The sequence below is a fragment of the Myxocyprinus asiaticus genome, chromosome 35 (genome assembly GCF_019703515.2).
Source record: "Myxocyprinus asiaticus isolate MX2 ecotype Aquarium Trade chromosome 35, UBuf_Myxa_2, whole genome shotgun sequence".
Lineage (NCBI taxonomy): Eukaryota > Metazoa > Chordata > Actinopteri > Cypriniformes > Catostomidae > Myxocyprinus > Myxocyprinus asiaticus.
The window spans coordinates 18,638,585-18,660,745 of record NC_059378.1 but is presented as its reverse complement, the minus strand read 5'-3'; the positions used below and the strand labels follow the sequence as shown (position 1 = coordinate 18,660,745).

The window sequence follows — 22,161 nt, the reverse complement described above, 5'->3', positions numbered from 1 at the left end:
TAAAAATTAAAATTCTCATCATTTACTCACGCTCATGCTCTTTAAGTCCATACAAAGTCAACAAGGTCCAAAACACTGAAGTTCAAAAAAGCACAAAGGCAGCATAAAACTAATGCATAAGACTCCAGTGGTTAAATCCATGTAACACATGATAGGTGTTGCTGAAAAACAGATCAATATTTAAGTCCTTTTTTTACAATAAATTCTTCTTCTTGCCCAGTAGGTGGCAATAAGCACAAATCATGCAAATAGCCAAAAGCAAAAGAACTCTTAGAAGAGAAGAGTGCTTCAGAGGGCTGTAAAAAAAAAACAAAAAAATTGAGTTATAGTAACTCTAGTTTATAGTTTATAGGGGACTACCACCCCTGGAGTCGCGAGTCCGAATCCAGGGTGTGCTAAGTGACTCCAGCCAGGTCTCCTAAGCAACCAAAATGACCCGGATGCTAGGGAGGGTAGGGTCACATGGGGTAACCTCCTCATGGTTGCTATAATGTGGTTCGCTCTCGGTGGGGCGCGTGACGAGTTGTGTGTGGATGCCGCAGAGAATAGCATGAACCCTCCACACGCACTATGTGTCCGAGGTTACGCGCTCAACAAGCCACATGATAAGATGCGCGGATTGATGGTCTCAGACATGGAGGCAACTGAGATTCGTCCTTCGCCACGCGGCTTGAGACAAGTCACTATGCCACCACAAGGACTTAGAGCGCATTGGGAACTGGGCATTCCAAATTGGGGAGAAAATGCCCAAAGATAATATTTGCCATGTTGCATGCATCAATTTAGTCATAAAACAACCTATACATTAATAATGCAGAGAAAACAGTCATAATTCACCATAAGGAAACTACTTAAATGAAAAGAAACACATTTTACAGACAAATTGATTTAATTTGAGAAAGCCTATCCCATAAAACAGAACAGAGTGTGGCTGTGTCTCAAAATCTAGTGAGCTAGATTTTGCATTTTTGGGCATACAGTTGAGTTCAGAGGTTTACATACACTTAGGTTGAAGTCATTATAACTATTTTTTTTAGCCACAGATTTAATATTAGCAAACTATATTTTTGGCAAATCGTTTAGGACATCTATTTTGTGCATGACATGAGTACAATTGTTACAATTGTACAAACAGACAGATTGTTTAACCTCTAATTGTCTATATCACAATTCCAGTGGGTCAGAAGTTTACATACACTAAGTTAATTGTGCCTTTAAGCAGCTTGGAAAATTCCAGAAAATGACATCAAGCCTTTAGACAATTAGCTTCTGATAGGTGGTGTACTGAATTGGAGGTGTACTTGTGGATGTATTTTAAGGCCTACCTTCAAACTCAGTGCCTCTTTGCTTGATATCATGGGAAAAATTTAAATAAATTAGCCATGGCCTCAGAAAAAAAAATTGTGGACCTCAACAAGTCTGGTTCATCCTTTGGAGCAATTTCCAAATGCTTGAAGGTACCACGTTCACCTGTATAAACAATAGTACGCAAGTATAAACACCATGGGACCACGCAGCCATCATACCACTCAAGGAGGAGACGCATTCCATCTCTTAGACATGAACATAGTTTGGTGCGAAAAGTGCAAATCAATCCAGGAACAACAGCAAAGGACCTTGTGAAGATGCTGGAGGAAACAGGAAGACAAGTATCTATATCCACAGTAAAATGAGTCCTATATCAACATAACCTGAAAGGCTGCTCAGCAAAGAAGAAGCTACTGCTTCAAAACTGCCATAAAAAAGCCAGACTACAGTTTGCAAGTGCACATGGGAACAAAGATCTTAATTTTTGAAGAAATGTCCTCTGGTCTAATGAAACAAATATTGAACTAGTTTGGCCATAATGACCATCATTATGTTTGGAGGATAAAGGGTGAGGCTTGCCAGCCGAAATACACCAAACCAAACCGTGAAGCATGAGGGTGGCAGCATCATGTTGTGCGGGTGCTTTGCTGCAGGAGGGACTGGTGCGCTTCACAAAATAGATGGCATCATGAGGAAGGAAAATTATGTGGATATATTGAAGCAACATCTCAAGACATCAGCCAGGAAGTTAAAGCTCGCTCGCAAATGGGTCTTCCAAATGGACAATGACCCCAAGAGTACCTCCGAAGTTGTGGCAAAATGGCTTAAGGACAACAAAGTCAAAGTACTGGAGTTGCCATCACAAAGCCCTGACCTCAATATGATAGAACATTTGAGGGCAGAACTGAAAAAGCGTGTGCGAGCAAGGAGGCCTACAAACCTGACACCAGTTCTGTCTGGAGGAATGGGCCAAAATTCCAGCAACTTAATGTGAGAAGCTTGGGGAAGCAACCCAACACATTTGACCCAAGTTAAACAATTAAAAGGCAATGCTACCAAATACTAACAAAGTGTATGTAAACTTCTGACCCACTGGGAATGTGATGAAAGAAATAAAAGCTGAAATAAATCATTCTCTCTACTATTATTCTGACATTTTACATTCTTAAAATAAAGTAGTGATCCTAACTGACCTAAGACAGGGAATGTTTTCTTCGATTAAATGACAGGAATTGTGAAAACTTAGTTTAAATGTATTTGGCTAAGGTGTATGTAAACTTTTGACTTCAGCTGTAACTTCGAACATTTTTCAGTTGACTCTGAACGCACCTGTGATGCCCAAAAAAGCTGTCTGGGTAGGCAGCTCACTAGGTTTTAAGACAGAGCCAGCAACTGAGTTCAGATTCGCCCTTTGAAAACTTATCCAGTCAAAAAAAAAAAAAAAAAAAAAACGGATCAAAACTAAAGTTACACTGCATTTACAACTAACATTGACTGATAAGTGTTAACTGCAAAACGAGGTTAGTTTCGAGAGCAATCGTCGTCGCTTTTCTGGGCATTTGTAGTGTAAAAGAGGTTACTAGAGTGAACTCACCCCATTTTCACAGAAGTAAATCAGGGAATTTCTACCACTTCAGCTTTCCACCAACTGATCTAAGGAGGTTCGGATTCAGTCCAATCTGTCCTTTTTTATGTCGATAACCAGACAGCAATCCAACTGTTAAAACAGTTGTTGTGCTTTGTTTGCTCCGTTATGGAGTGTTTTTATGAAAATGAGCTCTCCTTTGTCTAGTGTCCCTGTTGGCTCGCGGTTTTTCGCCCTCATAGTCCCATTAGTTTTTTTTACAATGGCCTACTGTTCAAAGGCACGAAATACGCTTGCAACTCCGATGTTACGTTTTGCATAGTCCTCATGGTCAGATATCTCAAATAATCTGCACACCCTGACTGAATCCTACACTGTTCCCTTACATTGACCTACTCCTCTCCAAGTATCCATGGCTGCAGCTTGCAGAATGGGGCGGGGCAACATATTGGGCGTGGCTACATGTTTCGCCCCGCCCATAACTTACACTCATTGGCTCGGTCATCATTTATTGGCGGACATGATAGGAGATGTGTTTTAAAAATAGTGTAGCCCGATAATTTTTTATTATAGTGCTGTGGCTCATACGTTATATGAAATTGTGTTGTACCTCACGGTTCGTTGCAAACAGATGTAGTAGGAGTCTGGCTGAGCAGCCTTTGGTTGTTTCAGTCATGTTGAAAGCGGAGGGCAAAATTAATAATCTTACTATGGCGAAGATGCAACTCTACTGCGGTCGTAGTCTGTGTTGAAATAATTAGGAAAGATAATTTTGATATCAGTGCTTTGACTCGTAAATGACTTTTTTTGTACCTCACGTGTCATTTCAAACAAATGTAGTAGGACTGAGTCGTATGGACTGGTGAACAAATTGTGTTGTGTCTGCTGTCATTCAAATCTGTAAATCAAAAAGTTGTGCAATTTCACAAAGCCTTAATTATAACGCATGGTTAGAGAAATTAATTATAAAATATGTTAATTTTTTAATATCACCATAGAGGGAAAATTTTAAAAAAAGTATATTAGTTTTGTTGTAATATAACATTTTAATTTATAACCCCAGCATATGGGTTATGAAAACCAACAGCGCCATCTACTGTAAATAACTGTAAATTACACTCCAATTCTCACAAAAGTTTTAAAGATGTAATATAAACGTATTTTCAAATATCCTAATATTGGGGGACAGAATACAAAAACCCATGTCGTTCATTCAAACATTCGTTCATAATGCATGTGCTTGTAACGGGCAATTCTCCAAAAAACCGAGAGCATGCATGCACTTTTAGTCTCCCGGTTTCTGCCATAACAGCTCATCCTGAGTGATTATTTTACATGATTAATAATAGATTCATTCATTGACCAAATTTGCTTTATGCACGCCGTCTGTATCTGCTCGATCTACTGATTACTCTGCATTTTAGGAATTTAGTCATTTTAATTTATGCCATCAACAACAATAGCAAACAAGAGGCTGATGAACTGATGAAAATTGTAATGCCATTCTTGAGATAGTTGCGGTGCTTTCACTCGTATTCTATATCGATTCATATTAATTTCTTTGAAGGATTGTAAACGATTATCTCTCCTCCTCGATCCAAAACTGTGTGCTCCGTTATCTCTAAAAATTGCTTTCTAACTGACATGCACACAAAAACCAACTCCAGTCAATAAACTGTCTGTTACAGCGGAAAATAAGGAATATTGCATGAGGCATACAGGCTATAACTGTTAATACTGACGTACCGGTGCATGAGCACGAAACACAAAAACACACATACATGCTTTTCAGTTGGCATTTGTTTAAGAACATTTTCACGTCAGCTTCAGCCTTTATAAATCCCGATTTGTTCCTCACTTTTAACGTTAGATAAAATCCATGGAATTTAGGACTGAATATCACAAACAAGTAAGCACTATAATCAAATGGTTTGGTTCAACTATTCAATATCTCTCAAACAATAATAACACCAGCAACGACGACCACATCTACTATCATGCATGTCTATGAAAGATGAACGAGCCAATGAGACTATGTTTTGGGCGGGGCGACACATGTAGCTCCGCCCCATATGTAGCCCCGCCTCATTCTGCAGGCTGCAGCCAGGTTCTTCTCTATCATGCATGTCTATAAAAGATGAACGAGCCAATGAGACTATGTTATAGGCGGGACGACACGTGTAGCTCCGCCCCATATATAGCCCCGCCTCATTCTACAGACTGCAGCCAGGTTCTTCTCCCCCCACTCCCTCATGCAAGTGGGGTCTGCTGCCCCCTACTGGGCATTAGTCGCAATAGCAGGGTTTTCAATCTTATGTACACATCATTCATTCATTCATCCATTCATTCATCATTCTTTTTTCTTTCTTTCCAGATCTATTGTTCAAAAATACATTGTAAATGCAATTCACACCAAATAATTACTCTTCTATGTTGTACGTGTCGTTTTTATATTATTATTATTATTATTATTATTATTATTTGTGTGTGTTGATTCCAGACCATTACACCACATATGTTAAAAATATCATGTGGTGTAATGGTCCGGAAATACCTTGTTCAAGAACTGTTCAAATCAAAAGTCTCAATAAAAGCTGAAATTCTTGAAAAAAAAAAATCAAATGTTGGCATGAGTGGAGCAGAATTATCAATTATTTGTATTTATTTATTAATAAATAAGCAGTCAAACAATTTTATTTTAGAATGTGACTAATATTTGGAAAACTTTTGTCAACCAAATCAAAGTCATGTGGTGTCATAGGTGCGGGAACGAATTATTTGCAAAGGGTGCTGCAATTTAGGCGGACAATATACTGTATTGCATGCAGTGCAAAGAGGGCTTCAGAGAACCACGTGTCTCCCTGGGGATCATATCTATCACCGTACACACATGCACAAAACGCAATGAAGCGTTTTCACCAGCAATTAAGTAATTAATTAAGCCAGCCAATGCATTAGTTACACTCTACCACATTCAAAACTGTGTCAGTGTGACGTGAGAAATAACCATTAAACACAATATAATTGTAAAGACAAAATAGCTATTAAAATGAACCCATATGCTAAAATATTAAGCTATTAAGAAATGTCCTACCTGTTACTTGAATGTGGCCTTGCATTCAGGGGTGTTGCTAATAAATGTCTTCATGAGATTTTCAATAGCCAAAGTGTCAATGATCGCGATGAAACACGAGAACACTACAGCTCTAACCGGTTCTGTTCTTATTTTATTATTATTTTTTTATTTTAATTATTATAATTTCAAAGGATGATCTTACACACTGGTAAAGCACAATATTTTTCTGGAGAAAAAATACTTAAGATTGAGGTTTAATTAATTTGTTTTTATTCATATATAATCTGTAATATTTCACTGCAATATTTATTATTAATCAACAGCATTGATACAATAACACAGTTTAAGCGTAATTTACTGTCAAATAACTTTTTTATTGTTAACAATCACTTTTTGCAAATAAAAGGAAAAAATGGTGAATAAAAAGTTCACTAGTATCCAACACAAGGGCTCTCTTCAGTTCGGCAGAGCCCTGCCCACAAGCATGACAAATCTCTCAGAAACAGGACGCAATTTTTATTAACATAAATGGCAGATATACTGAAAGCGAAAATGTTATTATACATACTGCATACATGCGATTAAATATATTAAATCTTGTTGATACAGTTTTCCAGTCTTGCTGACTAGCAACTCCCTTCCCGCGCTTTTGTGTGGTGTAACCAACATGTAGGTAGTCATTTTGTTGTCGTGACAGAAAAAAAAAACTTAAAACAGAGAAGACCCCTTTAGACACTAAACACTGTTTGTCTAACACACACACACACTATGTTTTTATATAATTGTGGGGACTCTCCAAAGACTTACATACATTTTTTGGATTTTATACAGATCTAACGATAATTTCTATCCCTTAACCCTAAACCTAACTCTCACAGAAACCTTTTTGCATTTTTATATTTTCAAAAAAACATCGTTTAGTATGTTTAATAAGCCATTTCCCTCGTGGGGACCGCTGGCTGGTCCCCACAATGTAGGTGATCTCAGGTTTTACTATCCTTAAATGTCCCCACAACGTAGTATAAACACACACACACACACACACACACACTATTTTGTCATATATCATTAAATATAAACAAATGTTTTGTTCAGGTCATTTGGTATAACCCTGAGAAACCCTATTGATATTCTTGACTTAAAAATGAATGATACATGTAAAAAATATTTTTCACCTTGAAAAAATGTGTTTGAAAACTTTTTGAAATGAATGATTGTGTACATACTTGTGTATTCAGGGTGCAAGCCTGCAAGGAAAGTATTTTAATACCTTTTACATGATGGATACAACACATGACATTTTTAAAAAGTAATTAAAACAAAAAATGTTGAAAATGCTGTAAATGTTTTTCAATTTTTTTAAAAACATTTAGTATAATATATGAATATTGTATCTCTTTTCTTGCAGACCATGGTGGCTAATGTCAAGTTCCCTATGAAAATCTACAGTTTAAAGGTGCACTCAGTAATTTTTTCCTCATTAAACAAGTTTTACTCTTTAAGAAATTAATTATAATTTTTAAACAGATATAAAATCATGAGCACTCACATAAAAAATAAAGAATTCAGCCATATCAGTAACCTTATAAAAGCTGTTTTATTCTACATGGAGAGGGTCCGCACATGGGGGCAGCCATGTTGAGATCACATCACCAGTGAAATACTACTTTGTTAAAGGTGCTGTAAGCTATATTTTTTTTCATGGAAGGGTATGCAAAAAATGTTCCTACTCCCTTAAAGATATTAATGAAATAAGTTTTGAGATATCTCACCGGTCTTTGTGACAGCTGTAGACTCTGTAAACAGCAAACAAAAATGTGTCGCGAATCGCGGACATTGACACTTTTCACCTGTCAATCATTTTGCTCATTCTCATAGTATTGTAGTTGTAGTAGGGTGACCATACGTCCTCTTTTTTCCCGGACATGTCCTCTTTTTCGGACCTTAAAAAAGCATCCGGCCGGGATTTCTAAATTTGCGAAAATGTCCGGGATTCGGCTTTAGTTGCATTATGATGTGCATATGGTCTAATACTTCATTGTGTGCGTGCGCATATTTGAATTGCTTTAACCCCTCTTTGTAAGTCTTTCCTTCTCACACACCAATTGGTCGATTATAAGAGGCTTGCAGCAACTATTGGCCAAATTCCTGCCTGTCAATCTCTCAGCGAACGCACGAAGCGCTGTTGTGTTTGGCATCAAACAGCTTGACAGTAGCAGCAAATGACAGCTGACTGGAAACAATGCCCAAACGAAAGTGCAAATTTACAGAAGATTTGCACAAAAAAATTCCCATGCTTTCGTCCAGGTCGAGATCCGCGGGAAGCAGAATGTATGACATGTAAAGCTGGCACTTATGTGTCAGTTGCTAATAAAGGTGCAAGTGATTTAGAAGCACACATTAGCTCTGCGAAGCATTAAGTGTCAGCAAAAGGAGAAAGTTCATCGGGTAAATTAATGGACTACTTTTTGCAACCAGGTAAAATTATCACATTGCTTCATTTTCCATGGCCATTCAAAATAATAGTAATAGTAAATGAAGGTACACTCATGGCATCAAATATTTTATTTTAGTACATGGACATTCAAAAGAATGTTGGAAATTTTTATTTATGTATATTTATGTTAAGCTAATAGAGTGTCTTTTTCACTGTATTAAAGTTTGCATTCATAGTAACACTGTTTTGAACTCTATTATTCCCTATTATAGGGTGCTATTTTGCTGCTGTTGATTTAAACAACCGTTTCTGCACAATGTCGGTCTCAATAAAGCTATTTTTTTTTTTTTATCTTTGGAGTGGGGGGGTTTTGGAAAGAGGGGGCGTGGCTAATACAACAGCTCATTCTCATGGAAGCAGAATGGCTGAAATCGCTTACAGCACCTTTAATCTCAGTAACCAGCCTGTTATTGGACACTTTCACTCTTGGATTAAATGAATCATGGCTGACTGTGAATAATGATTTTCTACAATGGCATCTGTGATTGAAAACTATTGATTTTGAATGATGCTGCATCCACGCCACTAGGTGTCACTGCAAATCAAAGATGACACAAGCAAAAAGTGCATCTTTAATTGTAATATGTTATTTTGGTGGAAATTAGGGTTACTGCGGGTTATCACTCTACTACTAAACCACTGGCAATAAACTCTAATGTAATAGTTTTGTGATGCTCTTTTTTACCTTTTTCATTATATATATATATATATTACACTTGTACCTCTACATACTTTTTTTGTGAGATTATAATAATTTTTATTAATGATTTTTTTTAATAAAGGATTGAATCTGAATAATAGAGGATGAGGAGATCTTCATTTTGAACAATGCAGGTACATTTGTAAAAGACAGAGGGCGCACCGCTTCACTTTAGGCTAGATTGTGTGTAGGCAGAAAAGGATGATGAACTACAGTAGTTTAGCATATGCTAATTTAATTTCTGATAAATTCACATATTCCACATTCATTATTCCAAAAATGTAGAAGAGATTTGAACTAGGTGTTTGAAACCAGCACACAAAAACACACAATTGTGTTACTGGACTTTGTTTTAAACCTTACAATTAGTGTGATGGTGATTGTGGTCATTCTGACTCTGAGTTCAAAAACCGACTGAGCAGTTTTTGGTTCAGAGCTTTTTCTTCCACTGGTGAACGAGAGGGTAAATGCATTAAACATGAGAAGCCTAGTGAATCGAAGGACATTTTTATATGGTTCAGCTATGAAGGTTTTATATTAAATACATGTTATCTTACATTATGTATCATACCAAAAATAATAACCTGTTATGTGATGGAAACACCTAAAAGTAGTATGCTTCATCTAGACAGAATGAAAATTCAGAATACGTCACTTTGACCACAACAAAGTGTGTGGAGGCACTTGCAACTTCAGTAACTGCCGAGAAGCTTACACTGTTCTCAGAACTGGGTTATTTCCAGTATTATGTCTCAGGTGCACTTTGAGAACAAAAAGAAAAGAAATTTAAATGCTACTCACACCATTTCAGACTGCATCTGGTTGTAAACAAAATATGTGTAGCAGATAGATGAGGTTTGCTTATGGTTGTTTATTTGTCAGAACTTGTCATGAACAAGATGGGCTGGCAGGCCCTGTCATGACTTTGGTGATGTTTGGTCACACTCCAGGACTCTTGTTTCAAAGAAAAGGCCAGTTCTGTAAGTGGACTCAGTGTCATTGTACTTATAAGTGTTATCTGTTATGTGGATAGGCTCTGGCAGCTGTAGCATCTGTCCTCTGTAACTAGGATTCGGATAGCAACAGGATTTGATGGAGCCTAGATCACTAACTCCTTCCTCCTCATCTTCCTCTTCCTCTTCCTCAAAGACAACAAGCCCAAATTCTTGCAGTAAAGTGCTCTGTTCAGTGGGCATTTTCTGTCTGGGTTTGATCAGATCTTGAACCTGCAGGAGAATGACGTCATGCACCTCTTCTGTGACATTGCTCAAGTCCTGCAGATTCAGAAAAAAAAAAAAAAAGTTACCTACAGCACACCCCCATCCAACACTTCAACTTTTCTGTTCTTCTTTAAACAAAATATTCTTCCTTAAATTAATAGTTTACCCAAAAATCAAAATGATCCACCCCCATGACATTCCAAACTGGTATGTTGTTTAAATTAACAATTTCTTAAGAATCTTCAAAGAGTTTTTTTTTCATCTGATAAGAAGCAAAGGAGCCTTATCTAATGAAAGTTATGTGACTATGGCAACATTTTTGCAAAATAATATTATGTGGCTCCTTACACATACGTTTCAAGGTGAATGTCCATTGAGTGGTTAAAAGCAAGTTACATTTTCTCCCAAACAGATGTTTTTAAAGGTGCACTCAGTAATTTTCTGAAGTATGTCAAAGTAAGTCTTACACTGACAGCTAGTTGCCTGGATGCTGCATCATTCAAACACAATATCTACAACAGTTACCAGTGCCATTGTAGAAATTCACTATGCACAGTAAACCAGGATTCATTTAGCCCATTAATGAAAGAGTCCAATAACAGGGCAGTTACTGGGATTAAGTAAGTAGTATTCGGCTGGTCATGTGATTCTAAAATGGCTGCCCCCATGAGGCGCCTCTGCTCCATGTAGAATAAAATAGCTTTTATAAGGTTACTGATATGACTGAACTCTTCATCTCACATGAGTGGTCATGATTTTATACATATGTTTTTAAATGTCTATTCATTTCTTTAGAAAAACTTTTTAAATTAAGGAAAAAATTTACTGAGTGCACCTTTAAAATTAAAAAAATCTTAATCGAACCCAGAAATTGAGCTTGCGTAGCAAGATGAGTCTGCGTTCACAATTCACATACTTACGTGGAGTATGTTTGGGCCTTTAAAGTTAGAGTCATAGAGAGGGCAGTTCAGCAAATTCATTTAATAACAAAATATTACAAACATTATTTTGATGCATTTTAATAATAAATAGTTTCATTAGTAGAGACGCTCCATTATTTCTCTAGTCTATATGTATGTAAATTAGATGAATTCTGTCAGAGGGTTTTGAAACTAGCTTTCCTTCAATCTTTACTGTCTGATAGCTGCTAGAGTCCCTTTGTGGTACATGACATCACTGCAAATATGCTGATGTGATGTCTTGTGGTCGTTATTTTGGCCTTACCACATTTTTTTTTTCTGCTTACAGTGTTGAGGGAATTTGGAATTTGGGTCACAATCTTTTTAATGCACAACACAACCAATTATATTTTTAAAATATATTGAGGTTGTTTCATCTGAAAGATTCTTCAGCAGTTTGTGTTGCTAACCTGATCATGAGGAGAGCTGAATTCTGTTGCAGGAATCACTGGGCTGGGTACCACAGGTAACAACTTACTCCTAAATCTGGGAGGTAGACACTTAAATAAATACATTTAACAGATAAATACATGATATTTAAACTACCAGTCAAAAGTTTGGACACATTTGACTGAATTTTTTTTTTTTTTACATATGTTTACATGTGATATTTGTATTTTTTTTTTTTTACTAAAAATTTAATGAAAAACAAATTATCAAAGTTTTAATAAACATTTCATTATAAAACCTTATTGTTCATTCACTTTGGATATTTACATACTGATATGGCAGAAACTTATCATAAGGTATATATTTTTATCAGTATGTGTGTTTCTTGGGAATTGAACCTATGACCTTGGCATTAGAAGACCATACAAATCAAGCTAAAAGAATGTACAATATGGCATTTCTGTAGGCTAATCATATGGCCTTCTATCAGTTCATCAAAGTTTTGGAAATCTCACCTTCTGGCAGCTATAGAGCAGATTATTGTACACAAGAGTGCAACCACACAGACACTCAGGATGGTCTGGTCCTGCCATGATAAAGCTGAATGAAAGGGCAGAACACATTTGCTGTTGGCAGTTTCATTCTCCAACCTCATTGTGTTTACATGACATAAAGTAGACAACTTTTCAGTCTCACATAATAATTTCTGAGCATACACATATTGAAATGACTGCATGTTGAATGATAGAAGAGATGTGTAACAGTACCCATGCCTTTTGAACTTTGTGTTTCAAAGTTCACAGTAGAGTTCGGTCCTGCACCAGCTTTTGTTCTTCCGGCAATGGAAACGGTGTAAGAGGTCCCCGGTAGGAGGTTCTTGATCAAGAAGCTTGTTTCATTTGCCAGCACTTGATGGTGTGCTGAAGCAAGAGAAACAGAGAGCATGATGTTAGTGGCTACATATTTTAAGTTGATGCATGCAAGTTTTGTGTTGATATCAATACAGTGATGGCACATTTAATATTAAACTTAGCCAAAAGAAAATGTGTCTGGTAGAGCTGTTTCAGTTACAGGTGGGCTTATTACATGTTTCTCCAGTTCTAAATCAGTTGGCTTTGCCAGGCAGTCTAAGATCAACTTTATTTATGAAAACCTACAAAGGCATAAAAGAAAATGTCGCAAATAATGTGGTATATCAGTAGTTAGTGGTACTGGAGGACATGCATGATAATGCTCATAATAAGGTTTGGGGGGAGGGTTCAAAATTCAAGTCCTTACCCTAAGTAAGAAACTTTGCTTTGTAAGTTGTCCCTTAACATTTTAATACCTAAATTGTGCAGCTTATTGAGGAGAGCTATCCTATTCATTTACTAAGTGATACATTTTTGCGACCTCTCACCCATTACACAGTATTGTTGATGCACAAAAGAGCACATTTATTAGGAGACTGATTCCTTCCTCGATGCAAGAAAGAACACTACTTTAGGTTTTTTATATCTGCAGCAATTAGAATGTACAACAGTACACTGAACTGAACATATTAAGCACACTGTTTTAATTGTGTATATACTGTGTAAATTGTCATGAAATTATCAACATATATATATATATATATATATATATATATGTGTGTGTGTGTGTGTGTGTGTGTGTGTGTGTATTGTCTATATATATGTATTTATATATATATATATATATATGTATATATATATATATATATATATATATATATATGTATGTATATATAGGGTTGTATGTATTGATTAGCACTATTATGAGCAGTAAGGTTGTTGGATATACAGTATATGGAATGACATTGTGTGTGGGGGGGGCGTGTGTGTGTATATGATGTGATTTACAAGCACTGTGATTTTTTACATAAATAAACACTATCCGCCTTGCTTACATTACATTTCTGCAAGTTACATTTTTTAATTCTATTATAATTATTTCTGCAGTATGATGATGGTGTTTGTTTGATTATTTATTTATTTTATTTTATTTTTATATATTTTTATATATATAAAGTATTATCATATCATATATTTTCGTAATTTTCGCCTGGTGGATGATAAAATGGGTTTTAAAAAAAAACATACATTTACATTCACAAGCCATTTCCAGCCTGATCACACTGTGAATTTTGCAACAGTAAGTCGAACGTTTCGCTACTGAAATTGGTCTGTGCTTAACAAAATTCAAATCACTTCCCCCAGTGGCCGAAGTTGGAAGTGTTTTTTGTTTTTTTTCTCCCCTTTTTCTCCCCAATTTGGCATGCCAAATTCCCACTACTTAGTAGGTCCTCGTGGTGGCGTGGTTACTCACTTCAATCTGGGTGGTGGAGGACAAGTCTCAGTTGCCTCCACTTCTGAGATAGTCAATCCATGCATCTTATCACGTGGCTTGCTGTGCATGACACCGTGGAGACTCACAGCATGTGCAGTCTCATGCTATTCTCTGTGATCCACACACAACTTACCATGCACTGAGTGAGAACCACTAATCGTGACCGTGAGGAGATTACCCCATGTGACTCTACCATCCCTAGCAACCGGGCCAATTTGGTTGCTTAGGAGACCTGGCTGGAGTCACTCAGCACACCCTGGATTCGAACTCGCGACTCCAGGGGTGGTAGTCAGCGTCAATATTCGCTGAGCTACCCAGGCCCCTACGGTTGGAGGTGTTGTTTAATGTATGGGCACATGTGAACTCTAGGCTGTTTCTTAAAGCCCCATCTAAGAACAAACAGGTGTGGTGTTATTTAGAACAAAATCTGGCCAAAAAGAAGGTGTTTTTGCATTCGTTTCGGTGGTTCATAACAGCTTGTCTGGGCGAACCTTTTAGCAGGGACTAAAAATGAAATGTCTTTCATTTCGGTTTGTTCTGAGAAAAAACTGTATTTTTTCGTTCCGGTTCAGAATCATCCTTTCCAAAAGGTTACCGTTTAGAACAAAATAAAATGACAGTACTCTGTGCTAAGGGGTGGGTGAAATACCAATTGCAGTGTTGCTAGATCTCACAAGAGAAACAAGCAACATGGTCTGGAAAAACAAGCCCAAAATAAGCAACTTGCCTCACCAAAATATGCGAAAATATGCAATACGTTTTTTCCCCTGTGTGGTGGATTTATCGGTATAGAAATAATAGCATGCAGTTAATTAACAGTTAAGTATAATTTTATTTACAGATCTGCTTCTGAGTCAAAACCCGGCAGCATCAAATCTGAGTTAATGCATCATATCTAACAATAATTCAGTGAAGACTTGGAAACAACTGAGAAATGTACTTTTTTACCTCTAATAATGTTTTCCTTGTTTCTGGATTAGCCGTGTATGTATATGTACAGTAGTAATTATACACAGTTGTTAAAAAGGTCTTCATTCAGAGAATGCAACATCCACAATAGCAATTAGGCAAAGAAATGTGTGATACAGCAGTTTCCATCAGGATCAAAGCACGTTTCATTTTTTCAGGCAACATGCAGTGATGTAGTTCCAAAAAATATACTGTGATAAACACTTTGGCCTTTAGTTTCATGAAAAAATTATCAGAAAAAAATGTACCGTTTATTACTGGTTTACAGCATTTAAAAATAACGCTTTCACTCTGGAACAATTGAAAATCACTTTGTTCCGGTTTTCGGTTACGTTCTGCTAAAAATTCCATTCGTTTTTGGTCGTTTTAGTCCCTGCTTTTTAGCAAAATTTCTTACCCGCTGCTAAACACCTTACTGCAATTGGTCCACGTCACCTGGAGCTCCACCTACTTTGAGATTGACAGCTAATTCCCATTCACTTTATTCAGTCAGTTAATATCAGTCAACATGAACACAGCGGCGTGCAGTTATTAGCGAGCTGGTGCAAATGTACCTTTATTTGTACGATCATTCGCTTAGAGACATTTTCCAAGAACATGTCATGCATTTTTTATTTTGTTTAATTAGTCTAGAAAACGAATCAAATCTAGTCAAATACTCTAAAGTGCCCATTCACTTTTTTGTTTTATATGCTGCTTTATTCATGTACCTCCTGCAGTGAAAGCCATTCACACATCAGCCCATAGTAAGGTATGCCTATCATCATTCTTTTGTCTGTATTCTTCCCATTAACACTCTTTTATACACTCATATATGTAGTAGTATCAGTGTCATCATAAACTGCAATTACAGAGTGTAATCGGCGATATTATGGGCGAATCTAGCGTGTTAGCGCATTAGCGTAATAAATTCAGAATGTAAACGACAATTTTTTTGCCATTTTCCACTGCATATATATTACTTTAAATCATTATGAGTGGTTAAAAAAATCATCTTTTACTGATCTAGTGTGAATTCTACTCATAGAATGAGGCATAAAGTCATTGATAACACATTTTAATGTCACATTAGTTTAAGTTTTACTGAATAGTTTCATATTTAAATGCACTTCTAAACGCCTCCCACAGCGGTGTGGTTGGTGTCTGAATGTTCGCAAACAGTATACCATTGCTTGGCTGTTTCAAACTTCTTTTTACCCCGAATGAACAACGAAGAAGAACTTCTCTGTAAGTATATCAGGCCTTCAATGCTAAGAACACAAAGAATGGACTTAAGTTTTCGTGAAGGCCGGTCTTGCTTAGCTGCCTTAAAAGAAAGAAGGACGGGAGGACGTAGAGCACATCTCTGAGTTTTGAGATGAGCTCCAATAGATTCACCAACCTTTTTTTCTTTTTCTTTTTTTCCAGCAGTGGATTATGATGTCAAACGATTCCAAAAGAAACTGTTCTCCCAAACCATAACCCTAAACCTAATTGTCAGTGGATTAAAAATTTAAATTTAGAGCAAAAATGCAACCTCTGAATCACGCTCACCATTATATATGTGAATTTGATTACCTCCTGGTTTCCACGGGACCAGACCCCATGTCTCAGTGGTTGCCCAGTAGAGCTAGAGGGAAATGTAATTACACTTCATTTGATGCTAAACATGTTGGATGGGGGATAGCACTTGACAGCTATTCAGTTAAATATGGTTGATTTCAGGGTACATAAACTTTCGAAGCAACATGTCGATTTCACATGTGATCATGCTGGCCATACTTGGGAGTGAGCTTATTTAACATTGGCCAGGAAGTAACCACCTACCAACCACTCATAACAACTTAGCAAGCATACAGCTATTTACTAAAAACCACTTAGAACACCTTTGCAGCTGCATAGCAATGCACAGACAGCCACCAAAAACACCCTTGCAGTGAGTTTTGCACAGGGAAGCACCACTGTGAAAATGCAAAAATATTTAGAAAATGTAAAAATTATTTCTTTAAATCTATACTGTAGTTGTAACTAAAAGTTCTCATAGCAAGTAGTCAATACCATTAATCAATAATATTATAAACTTTTTCCTTACTTGTGTTTCCCTGTTCAGATATCCAAATTACATATTGTTGTAGAAATCCTCGCTGCGCCACCACAGGAATGGAAAGCCAACGCACCACAGCTGACTTGTGTGTGACATCGGAAAAACTCACTTTTTCCGGACCTTTAGTGGGTACTGAAATAAATGCATAAATTCCAACTGTGCATTTAGAGATTATTTTGGATTATATCTCTATTGCGGAATAGTTTACCCAGAAATGGAAATTCTTTATTCATGACTTCAATTCTAGTTCCAGAATATGCACTGTAAAAATAAAAATATACAGTGGCAAGAAAAAGTATGTGAACCCTTTGGAATTAGCTGTTTTTCTGCATTAATTGCTCATAAAATGTGATCTCATCTTCATTAAAGTCACAAGTATAGACAAAGCACAATGTGCTTAAACTAACAACACACAAACTATTATAATCTTTCATGTCTTTATTGAACGTATTCCATTAAATATTAACAGTGCTGTGGAAAAAGTAAATGAATCCCTATGCTAAAGATGACAAAAAAATCTAATTAGAGTCAGGAGTTAGCAAACCTGGCATTCAGTTAATGAAATGAGATTAGAGGTGTGGGTTAGAGCTACTTTGACACTCAAACATATTGAGTTTACTACTCACAAGAAGCATCTGCTGATGTGGACCATGCCTCACAAAAAAAAAAAAGAGAGAGAGATTTCAGAAAACCTACAATCAAGAATTGTTGCTTTGCATATAGCATGAAAGGGTTACAAAGTTATCTTGAAGAGCTTAGATATTCATCTGTCCACAGTTAGACACATTTTCTATAAATGGAAACAATTTAATTTAATAAAATTTTCCCATCATCATGGGAAAAATTAATTCCCAAGTTTATCAAGATATCCTACACGATAATGTTAGGGTGGCTGTGCACCAGCTGCAGCTCAGTAGAAGTTTGATGATGCAGCAGGACAATAACCCTAAACACTGAAGTAAATCCACTACAGAATGGCTCCAAAAAAAAGAAAATCCAACTTTTGGAGTGGCCCAGTCAGAGTCCAGACCTTAACCCAGTAGAGATGCTGTGGATTGACAGTGTTTTTTTTTTTTTTTAAGTGTATTTATGAACCCCGGTGTGAGGACCTTGGGCAAGAATGTTGGATTAAGTCTCAATTTAACACTCATGTCCGCCACACCCCAGAGGAGACATGAACGACTGACTGAAAGCACATGTAATTAACTGATACACTTGGTCTTTGACACTGCAAGAAGAAAGGGCATTTTTATGAGAGCCGCTTAATGGGAGCTTATTCAAGGCATTCGAAAGGGATCCCACAGAGAAATTCCAAAACTGTGGTTAGATCCCATGGTGGTGGTCTAACCAGCCGGGATGGTCGTAGCCTCTTTGCTCCTTTGAGAAAAGCAACTAGTAGATGATGTGAACCCAGTGAAGAGCCATCAATGATGTCTCGATGACTGGAGAGTGCAGCCACATAGACCTTAAGAGTGGATGCCAAACTCCCTGCTTCAAACAGTGACTGAAGGAATGTGAGCACTGACTCAATTGAACAGGACAGTGGTTCCAACTGGTGGTCCCTACAGCAGGCCTGAAATATCTTCCACCAGCTATCATACATTGTCTGGGTGGAAGGGGCTCTTGCATTTAAGATAGTGTGTCTGACTTATGTGGTGCACAGCCACAGCTGGAGAAACTCTGGCCGAGGGTGCCATATCTTCCCTATCAGTTGTGATAGAAGGTCCTTCTGTGGATGAATCTCCAGTGGGATCCCCAGTATAAGTGACACCAGAAGGGGAAACCATGTCAGTGATGGCCATCGCAGAGCCACCAGGAGAACACTGTGCTACTCTTTCTGGATTCTCTCCAGTGGTGCATGGATGAGAGGGATTGGTTGGAAGGCGTACAGCAATAGGTCTGGCCAAGTGTGTGTGAAGACGTCCTGACCTAATGGACTGTCTTGGTCCCGCTCCGAGAACCATAGATGGAAGGGAGTTGTGTATGCAGAGGCAAACAGATCCACCTGTGCCTCGCCGAATGTTCCCCACATGCCCCTTCCTACCTCTGGATGCATTCTCCAGTGGCCAGAGTTCAGCACATTGCGGGACATGGTATCTGCTGTGCAGTTTTGCACACCTGCCAGGTGCATTGCCCTTAGAGAGAGAAACTTGGGATGAGCCCATGTCCAGAGCTCAAGTAAGTGAGAGCAAGTAGCGCTCTTGACCTGGTGCCCCCATAGTGATGTACATGGAAAACAGTGCACAGGTTGTCTGTACATACAAGTACATGACAACCCTGTAGGACAGGAAGGAAATGTTCTAATGCCAACCACACTGCACGCATTTCGAGCAGATGTATATGTTCCTGTAGTGCATGTTGACCACCTGTCCTGTACTCCCCTGTGGTGCCAGACTGCGCCCCTGCCGGTCTTGGAGGCATCCGTTGTTATTACCTCCCTGCATGATGGAAGCTGTCCCATGGTCACTCTGGATAGGAGGAAGTTCCTCGATTGCCATTTCCGAAGAGTAACCAAGCACTTCAGAGAGATATGCACTAAAGTATGACTGTGAAGTACAGGATCTAAATGCAGGGCTGTTAGCCACATCTGCAGGGGTCTGACATGAAGCTTCCCTAACACAACCACCTGTGCTGCGGCTGTAATCAGTCTCTGCAGACTCAGTAAGGTTAGGTATGGCACTCGTGAACCCAGTCTCAGTTGCCTGATTAGTGCAAGGATTGTCTGAGCATGATCCGGTGGCAACAAAGCCATCATAGACTGAGAGTCTAATATCATCCCTATGAACTGAGATCTTTGTGAGGGTGTCAGCCTGCTTTTCTTAATGTTCACTCTGAGGCCCAGTGTTTATTTGTGTGCTAAAAATATGCGTGTGATGTTGATGGCCTTTTCCCTTGAGGGGGTGCACACTAGCCAATTGTCTAGGTATGGCAAAATTCTCAATCCCTGGAGCATCAGGAGTGTTAGGGCTGCTTGAATGCATCTGGTGAATATTCTTGGGGTCAGAGACAGGCCAAATGTAAGGACCTTGAACTGGTATATGCAGCACCTCAAGGTAAAGTGAAGGAACCTCCTGTGCTCGCTTGCTATTGGGATTTGAAAGTAAGCATCCTTTAGGTCCACTGAGGTGATCCAGTCCCCTCAGCAGATGCTTTGCAGAGCATCCACAGTACACGACATGTGGAAAGGAAGAACCATTAAATTTTTATTTAGCTGGTGGAGGTCAAGAATTGGCCGCTGGCCTCCTCCTTTCTTTGGATATAAAACCCTTTTTCTGGAACATGGTGGTTCACACTCTCTATTGCTCCCTTCTTCAGAAGGGAATCAATCACATGAGAAAGTAGCAAGGCTCGAACCAGGTTCTGAACAATGGTGACCCTGGGCTGAGAGCTGAGGGGTGGCCGGTGATGGAATTGCAGCCTGTACCCTTCTGTCATTATGCGTATGACCCAAAGGTCCTTGATGCAGGTTTGCCAGTAGGCCAGATGTTGGGCTGTTAAAAATCTTATCACCGGCCGGGGCGAGTCAGCACCTGGCCTTCCTCACCCCAATGTCGAAAGCCGGAGGTTGCGGTGGGTGTCGTAATAGACATCTTTGGGGGGGCTGAAGTGGTGGCAGTGTCCGACACTCATGGTTAGTAACTGTGGGGATAGAGTTTTGAAATTGTCTGGCTTCTCTAGGACAGGGAAACCAAGAGAGGCCTGGGTGGTTGGCAGTGGGCACTGAGGTTCGAAATTGAAAGGTTCTCCACTCGCTCTCCTGTTGGTGTGTTTCAGCCAGGGAAGCATGACGGTCCAGGGCATCTTTCACTGCTGGTCCAAAAAAATGGCCTGGGACATGAGACAAGGCCCAGATCGTGGCCCTACATGCATCTGGCAAAGGTGTCTGAGCAAGCCAGACCTGACAGTGGCCACATACCAGTGTGCCTACCAGTCTGCCTAGATCCTGGGCTATGAAGCCCACTGTCTGCAAGGTTGTACTCAGGAGGTCATCTTGAGCCCTGTCCTCTCCACTGCCTGATAATGAGGTTTGCAAAGCCAGTAGCAGGTGAGCCAGGGAATTAGAGAGCCTGCCCATTTGAGTCGCTGTGTTGTGAACCTTAACGATGAGGTCATCTGTGCGTTTGCATTATGCACTTGGGCAACTTGGGTTTGGACACAGTGCCTTGTCTGGAGAAACTACCAGTGCTGCAATGCAAGGGTCTACCGCAGGAATGTTAGCAAGGTTGTTTTCTTCAGCCTCCTCCATATTTGACAGGGTGCGGAATGACAGACTCACCCATGTTTTCTGTGCATCTGACTTAAAGGCTGCTGAGAACTCCGCCACAAATCTTTACAAACTGGCACGAAGAAGTCGCTAGCCACGGCTGCCCTCCTAAAAAAGGCACTGGATCCTGCTGCTTGAGCGGGTGGTGTATCTAGGCCCAGCTTTGCCAGAGCTACCTTTATAGTGCCCTACAGAGGGGCTGTGTGGCTTTATGTAGTATCTTGAAATGTCAGTGAGCTGCCGCTAAGACCGGAGATGCGGTAGCTGACTGTGGCTCGGTTGGTGGTGCAGACTGTGCACTAGTCATTAAGTCTTCCACTTCTGACAGGTTATTTCTATTCTAAACAACTTCCTCGAGTGAGGCTCAAGTTGAGGCGCTGTGAGGCCCAAGGGAGGGCTAGTGTAATGGTCATGCAACACTGTGACAGCTTGTTGCCGATTTGGGCTCAAAGCAAGGCTGCCAAATGTCCGTACTTGAGCGGTAGCTCACCCACTACCAAGCCGGGCTCAAGATAGGGCTGCTACCAATCTTTAACACCAATTTCGCTCAGCTCTTACCACTAAAATGTTGTTAGTTTGAATTTCCAATACAAGAGGGTAGCAAACAACAGCCCATGGAAGACAAACTAATCCGTAGCTTTGACAAAAAAGTCACCAGGCTGTAATTGTTTGAGCTCTGAGCTTATCAGTCGTGAGAAGAGAAATGAGGAAGTCTGTTGGGAATGAAAATTCTCTCGTCGTTTACTCACCCAGAGCCCATCCCA

The 22,161-nt window shown here is 39.0% G+C and overlaps 2 protein-coding genes across 5 annotated transcripts in view; both read right to left on the bottom strand.

Moving 5' to 3' along the window:
• LOC127426564 (homer protein homolog 3-like) overlaps window positions 1-3,301 on the bottom strand; it is a 49,218-nt gene extending 45,917 nt beyond the window's left edge. For both annotated transcript variants that reach the window (XM_051673455.1, XM_051673456.1), the window contains exon 1: window positions 2,903-3,301. In XM_051673455.1, the coding sequence (XP_051529415.1) occupies window positions 2,903-2,907 (5 nt within the window). In that variant the 5' untranslated portion in view covers window positions 2,908-3,301. The remainder of the gene's footprint in view (window positions 1-2,902) is intronic.
• A 2,949-nt stretch (window positions 3,302-6,250) lies between these two features.
• LOC127426556 (interleukin-31 receptor subunit alpha-like) overlaps window positions 6,251-22,161 on the bottom strand; it is a 34,607-nt gene continuing 18,696 nt past the window's right edge. For 2 of the 3 annotated variants that reach the window (XM_051673437.1, XM_051673439.1), the window contains exons 11-15: window positions 17,122-17,265; window positions 12,503-12,655; window positions 12,251-12,335; window positions 11,756-11,831; window positions 6,251-10,440 (exon numbers count right to left, since the gene is read on the bottom strand). In XM_051673437.1, the coding sequence (XP_051529397.1) occupies window positions 10,084-10,440; window positions 11,756-11,831; window positions 12,251-12,335; window positions 12,503-12,655; window positions 17,122-17,265 (815 nt within the window). In that variant the 3' untranslated portion in view covers window positions 6,251-10,083. The remainder of the gene's footprint in view (window positions 10,441-11,755; window positions 11,832-12,250; window positions 12,336-12,502; window positions 12,656-17,121; window positions 17,266-22,161) is intronic. The other variant, XM_051673438.1, reaches the window with a different exon arrangement.